Below are 7,043 nucleotides of genomic sequence, written 5' to 3'. Positions count from 1 at the left end.
GTCAAAGGAGGAGGCGTTGGTTCGATGGGACACGCCTCTCTTTCCTGAGAGGAATTTCAAAAGAACGTCAAGGGCAATAACTCTGGGGTTCGGTGTGACTTGGCATCCCCCCCACCCCCGGCACAGGCCGCGCCACGAGGGACTGCCCTGTGGCCGGGGGCGCCGCTGATCCGGCAGCTAGTGGCGCGGGCCCCTTCGTGAGGGGGGCGGGGGACCCCAGAAAGCGCGCGCGGGCACGCAGGACTCGGCGGGACAGCTACAGCGGGGTCCTCGCGCGCGTCCCACGTGGGGTCTCGCGGCGCCTCGCTCCGGGTTTCGCGAGATCCGGAGGCGCCTCTCTGTCGACATGGCAGCCGTCAGCGGAGTGCTTCCTCAGGTCCCCGAGCCCCGGGCCGCGGTCTTCAGGACCTTCTCCAAACCCCGCCCGGCCCACGCGAGGCGGGTGAGTTCTGATCCGGTTTTCTGGATGCATTCGCTCCCGGGGGGTTGGGGGGGAGGTGGGGCCTCGACGCGCAGGGAAGCTGCGGTCAAGGCCTTCTCCGTCGGGATTCGAATTAATTCCGCGGAGTTGAGGTGGGGAAAAGTCACTCATCGGGTAGCTCCCGGAGGAGTCGCTGAGCCGCGCGTGTCTTAAAAGCCGACCACGGCCTGCAGAGACGCGCTCGGAGGGGGAGCGGAGCGGGCGGAGGCGGGCGGAGCTGGCAGGGGGCCTCTTGTTAGTTGAAGGCGGGGATGAGAGACTTGTCACCCGAAGTTAGAAACGGACTGTTGGGGCGTTGAGGCCCTTAGCTGCCCCATCTTCTAATCTTCTCTCAGACACTCTTATGGGTCAGTTTGTTTCGGGAATGAGGACTGGAAGCTAGAAATTTCTTTTAAGAGTGTTCGAAACCGAGACATACATCGACGCGCCATGAAGGGGTGGGGGGCGGGGAAGAAAAATACAACTCGTCAATGTAATATCTTCGTTTGAGAGACAAAGATGCCTGAAATTTAGCCCAAACCAGAGCAGAAAATTGGTTTTTAGGATGGCTGACTTAGCTCCTAGCTAAGAGGAGGACTATGGGACAGAAAATCTGTTGAAAAATCTTGTTGCCTTAAATGACCAGGAAGGATACAGTTTGCTGCCAAAGAAAGTGTGCGTATGTGTGTGTTTTCTCAAAAAAGCATCATTTAATGCCATTGAAAAATTATTTGTCAAAGTTCGGTTCAGTTCCTTTCAACTAGTGTAGTGCCGCTGAAGTTTCTTGAGTTTACATCAGTTCATAGCAACTGTCTGGATTATTGTCTAGAGTTTTTTCGTGGTAATCAAGTTTAGGATTTAGATTCTTGTAAGTAAAAACTTTTCGGCTGGGCGATTTTGTGGCTTCATCTATACTGAAGGGGGAGGGAAGTACGAAAGAGGCAGTTGGGCACAGGGGCTTTGAAATAGGACAGACCTGGGATTAGATGCCAGCGTTGCAACATGCTGGCTCTGTGACCTTGAAGAAATTACTTCACCTCCCTGATCCTCACTTTTCCTACCTATAATATGAGAACAGTAATTTCGACTTCGTGTAAGGTTATAAGTCATATTGACTCCATTTTGGGTGATAGAATTGCTCCATCAGGTCAGTAAGGTGCTTATACCAAGTACATGCAAGACATAGAAAACACTGACTGAAAGTTCATTGAGTGGGTTGAATAAATAAATGTAAGATATCTGGTTTTATGATTGCTTGAACCACTATATCAAAAGGATATTGTTAAACAGCTGTCTGTGTTGGCCTTGTCTGCGTATTTGTTATGTCTTGAATGAGAATTCTGTGTATGCTAACCAAATTTGCTAATAGCCTGAACTTGGCATGAGTTGCTGATATACTGGACTTGGAAAGACCTTGACAGCTTAAATTATGCTCTAACACTACACAGAATGTTTTTCCTGGAAAAAAAAAAAAAAAAAATATATATATATATATGTATATACATATATATATACACACACACACAGATTTATTGTAGGAAATTTGCAAAGTAGATTAAAAAAAAAACCACAATTGCCATATTCAGAGATAACTCTGGGTAACATTGTGATGTTTATCCTTCTAGAAAAGAAGCAGAGCATAATAGGGATCAAACTGTACATGATGTTTTCTAACCAAACAGGATACAGTTTCTAAATGGTGTTGCAGCATTACTGTTAGAAACCAGGCTGTGGAATTAATGCTTGGGCAAAGCCTTGATCCCTCAGTGATGCGGGGACGGGTCACCCCCCATCGCCACCTCAGTGTTGTTAGCTTAAGATGGGGTAATACCAGTACTGTATGGCCCAGTGACATCACTCATGTAAGTACTTAGCGTACTGGCTGGTGCAAGTAACTACTTAATGTGCTTGTTAATATCAAAGACTGTTAGGGCTGGATGGGCCCTGGAGGTTGTCTGCCATATCCCCTTTTTAGGCAGGTGGGGGAGTGGACGCAAAGACTTGCATATTTTTAAAGAGATCCAGGTATATCTTTTCTCCTCTGTGCTCAGCTGCCACCCCATGAAGCATTCCTGTATCTTTGCCTCCCTCCCCTCCCCGTGGGCCGTGGTAGTCTTCTTGTTTTGTGCCCTTAGAACGCTTTGTCCACACCTGTTCTGTAGTACAAATACAGGTTTGGTTTGCAGTCTTACACTTTTGTCTCATCCACTTGTCTCTGACTTCTTCATGAGCTTGTCAGATCTTTGTACCTTTAGAACCAAGCTACCTGACAGGTACTAAGTGGTCAGTTTTTTTTAATGAATATGTTGTGGATGCTGGCGGCCTGGGAACTGACAAGTAGAACAGTGTCCAGAGTACAGAAAAGGATCATTCCATGACGTGTTGTTCATTCATCCTGCAAGTATTTATTGAGCACTTTCTTTGTGCCAGACACGGTCCTGTGCAGGGGATGCAGTGCTATCCAGCACAGGCTTGTCTGTTTATAACAATCTAACGGGAAAGACAGACATCACACAGCAAATGACACCCTGTATTTACTGATCCACTGAGTGCTACAAAGGAGAAGGGTGCCAGGAGAGCCAAGGACAGGGACCCTGCTTTGATAGGTGGAGGCAGGAAGTCTGGAAAGGCTCCTCTGAGGATGCAGCAGGTGAGCCTGGATTTGAGGAATGAGTACAAGAGGGTGGGTGGGGACTTGGGTTTGGGAGTAGCATGTGCAAAGGCCCTGAAGAGAGAAGGAGCCTGGGATATCCTCAGAAGTTAAGGAAGACCAGGATGGCAGAGAGTAAAGCTGAGGCTGGTGAGATGGGCAAAGGCAGATTCTTAATAGCTCAGGTCACACATTCTGGATTTTAGCTTGAGCGCAATGGAAAGCCCACCTGATACTGTGTTTAACTCGAAACACTTAAAGAGATGTTGACATGGGAATAAAGAATGACTAGGATGTTAAGGGGTCTAAAGTTTGTGTCCTCTTTGGGGTATTTAGTCCAAAGAAGGAGAAAAAAAATGGAATTCTGTGGTGAACAAAGGAGTGTTGTGCACAAGAGTTGGTGCCGAGAACAAACTGCAGACCAGGACTTGGATTTTCCAGGAAACAGATTTTGCCTGAATGTCAGAAAGAACTTCCTGACCCCTGGAATTTGGCTGGGAACAGAATGGGCTGCCTCGTGGGGTGGAGAGCAGTAGGAGGAGGTGCAGGCAGGAGCTGCAGGGACGCCTGGCAGGGTTCCTGTGATGGGAGGTCCACGCATGCGCAGCGGGAGAGGCCTTTAGGCCTTTTTGTGCTTCAAGAGCCTGTGATTCTATAAACCAAGCAAGATCTGCACATTTCATCCCATCTTGCAAATGAGACCTGATTCTTGACTTCATCTCTTTTAGTCTGAAAATTTGGGATTTTGTAAAAATAAATATGTGACATTTGTAAAATGAAGCAGATTATCAATACTAAATATTAATACCAATGCTAAATATTAATACCAAATATTTGAAGTTATATATATTGAATTACCTGGCTACAGGTGCCCTTAGGGTTGCCAGGAACAGAGAACTGTTGTTAATGCCAGGTTAGTCAGAAGCTGACAGTCACAGCTAAAGCAAACTGATGTCTGCACACAGAAGTCATGATCTCAAGCCAAGAGGAAGATAGCGTATTCCAAGAGAAACCAGAACTCCAGAATAATAAGCCCCAGCTACTCAGGGGATGTTTGTATATTCATGTGTAATGTGAATTGGAAGAGAAAGTCAAGGAAAATAGAGGAATTGGATATTCTTCTCCTAGGGGAAGTTTGGACATCATGCATTTAACAACATTCATGTTACGGAAATAAGAAGCAACAGGCAAGAAGATATCTCATGTTGTAGCCCGTAATCGGTGATCAGATGGGGAATGGAAAGGCGAGATGCGTTGGGAATAATTGCAATGGAGGTGATGGATGGAGCATAATTCTCATTTGGAATGGAAGCTGGGAGGAGGAATCGTCTCCAAACCCCCTGAATCTGGGGGAGCAGCATGAGGGCAGAGAATGACAGCCGTCCAAGCACTCGGGCTAGGCGGTAATGAAGGTTCCGCTTCCTGGGCACGTGCAGTAACCGTCGGGCTTTGTTGGTGGAGAGAGGCAAGATTCATCGCTCCTCTTCCCCGTGCTTGCCATGTAAATGGATTCCTAGGGATTTGGATCACCTTAGCTGCACATTTCACTAGGTGGGTCCTCCCTTCCCTGCAAACAGACTCCAGTTGTTAACATTCAGCCTTAAAAATGTCTCTCCCTTGATGATCTTGGTGGAAGTGGAGGTTAAGACAATTGGTAAGGTCTGGTAGATGTATCAGCTGAGATTTGTGGGTTTTTTTTTTTTTCCTTTTTGGGGAGAAAAGGGCTGAGTTAAAGAATCTGATTGCAGACCCTAAACTTGCTTGACATATGGGGAGTAATGATCTCTGCAGGGAGAGATGCAATTCTGTGGGCAGTCAGGCTTCACTCTGAGGTCTGTCTTCATGGACTGACGCATCTCTTGTCACTCTTTCCTTTTGGGAACAACGCAGCAAGCAGCGGCCACCAAAAGAAAATGCCAGGCGTCCAGCGAGGCTCCCCCAGCGAAACGGAGGAGCAAAGCCTCTTTTCTCCCGGCCAAGAAAACTGCCGCTAAAGAAACTCGCAGGACCCTGAAGGGGAAGGCACAAAGGACATTTTCTCCCAAGAAGCCCTCAGCCGGCGCGAGGGATGGAGACCAGGAGCGGAAGCCGGGCGCCAAGACTTCATCGCTGTTCAAAAACAACCCTGAGATCCCAGAACTCCCCAGGTATGTCCAGGGGCAGACGCCCTGCGAGAATGAAAGGGATTAAGTGTCTTCTGCCCTTTTCTTTGTCTCTTGGAACTGATGGCCTGCATCTTGTTCGTTATTTGCAGACCTGTAGTAAAGCAGGTGCAAGAAAAGGTGTTCACTTCAGATGCTTTTCAAGCCCTGGACCTCCACCCCCATCTCGTAAGTATCCCTCCTTGTTTTCTGGGTGTCTCGATTTTGGGGGTCTGTTTGTTCATTCAGAATGTCTGTGAAGTGACAGTTCTAGGAAGATAAAAAAAAATCAAAGAAGGGTTATATCTGCTGCAGGTTACCCAGCTAAACTCAGATTGATAAGACACTTTTCTAGGACAGTTCACGTGAGCTTAGGAATCTGTTCACTGTCCTCACCCCGACCCCAGCCCACCCCCCTTTTTTGTTTTTTGCTCACCTAACTCACTTTAGGACTGGGACTCCACATATCTGACTTGAAGACCACCTCATAATTACTGGATAAATACGGCATCAAGACTGTTTTGGGTGCCAGTGTCACGGAGAGGGAGATGAACTGTCATCTTGCTATTAAGGGAGTTATAAAGAACTGAAGGAAGAAGGGTCTTTTTGAACATGGACACTTAACAGAAGCCAAACAACCGTGAATGAGTGTTCCAGTTGTGTTTATGAGTAAGGCGAGAGAAACACTTTCACTTTTAGGAAGTCCAGATTTTTTTGGCTCAAATGGTCATGGCTTTACCTGCTTCTTCTTTCGGGCAGGTTACCTGTGCTTGTGTTCTCAGCTCAGAGAGCAGCAGCTTTCCATGCCAGGGTACTGTGCACACTGGGAGACGGGGCCTCTGTGTCTCAGGGGCTGCTCCGCGTGTTGTAGGATGTTTGGCAGGCCCTGTGCTCACCCAGTGCCAGGCGCATCCCTGCCCCCAGTTGTAACAACCAACAGTTTCTCCAGATGTTGCCACACGTCCTGGGCAAGTTGGCAGGGAGGCAGTGTGCAGAACCACCCCTAGTTGAGAACCACTGGTTTGGGACAGGCTGGCAGGGGGGCAGTGCACAGAACCACCTCCAGTTGAGAACCATTGGTTTGGAGGAACTTGATTGGATTGTGATTCATCAGTTTTTACCCCAGTATTTTCCCCTTCTTTGCATCCTTATTTGCATTAAATGTATTTATACCAAAAAATATATATAAATTTTTTTTTTTTTTTTGGTCTTTTCTCTTAGATTTCCACAATAAATACAGTCTTAAAGATGTCTAGTATGACCAGGTAAGAGTTCTGGGTCACTTGATTTTCTCAGGATTTAAGTGGGTATAAGCAAATGAAACCTGAATTGTCCCAGGAGGACAGAAAACTCATGTCTTGGCTTAGAGAGCAATGCCAGGTTATTAACTCCTGAGGGCTTGGTAACCACTCGGCTTCCCCACGTAGTACATGGGACTGGGTCTCCATCCCTGCCACCCTCAGCTCTAAACTCTTTAAGAGGTCTCTTGTCCAGAAGTGGTCTGCGTGGGATGCCACTGTGGTCTATGCTGCCCGAAAATAATTTGTCTAAAATACAGAATTTATCTTGTCATTTTTTAGTAGCAAGAGGTAGAGTCAGCTACAAGATAGGAGTAAATACTTGATTAGATGTAATGGGATGCTGAAAAAAGATTTTAAATGTTAGTGACAACACCCCCGCGCCCCCTCCCCTCCCCGCCCCGCCTTGAGTATGTGTGCTCATGTACGTTTTAATGTCACCTTTCACTTAGAAGGAGCTGTTAGTAAAAGCATCAAAGAGAAAATGAGCCCCT

General features: G+C 47.1%; 1 protein-coding gene across 2 annotated transcripts in view; it reads left to right on the top strand.

Moving 5' to 3' along the window:
* The first annotated feature begins 8 nt into the window (after window positions 1–8).
* DDX31 (DEAD-box helicase 31) overlaps window positions 9–7,043 on the top strand; it is a 73,752-nt gene continuing 66,717 nt past the window's right edge. The window contains exons 1-4 of one of the 2 annotated variants that reach the window (XM_027556660.1): window positions 9–442; window positions 5,001–5,257; window positions 5,365–5,440; window positions 6,473–6,516. In XM_027556660.1, the coding sequence (XP_027412461.1) occupies window positions 347–442; window positions 5,001–5,257; window positions 5,365–5,440; window positions 6,473–6,516 (473 nt within the window). In that variant the 5' untranslated portion in view covers window positions 9–346. The remainder of the gene's footprint in view (window positions 443–5,000; window positions 5,258–5,364; window positions 5,441–6,472; window positions 6,517–7,043) is intronic. The other variant, XM_027556661.1, reaches the window with a different exon arrangement.

Source organism: Bos indicus x Bos taurus, chromosome 11 (assembly GCF_003369695.1).
Source record: "Bos indicus x Bos taurus breed Angus x Brahman F1 hybrid chromosome 11, Bos_hybrid_MaternalHap_v2.0, whole genome shotgun sequence".
Taxonomy (NCBI): domain Eukaryota; kingdom Metazoa; phylum Chordata; class Mammalia; order Artiodactyla; family Bovidae; genus Bos; species Bos indicus x Bos taurus.
This window is presented reverse-complemented; position numbering and strand designations above follow the sequence as displayed.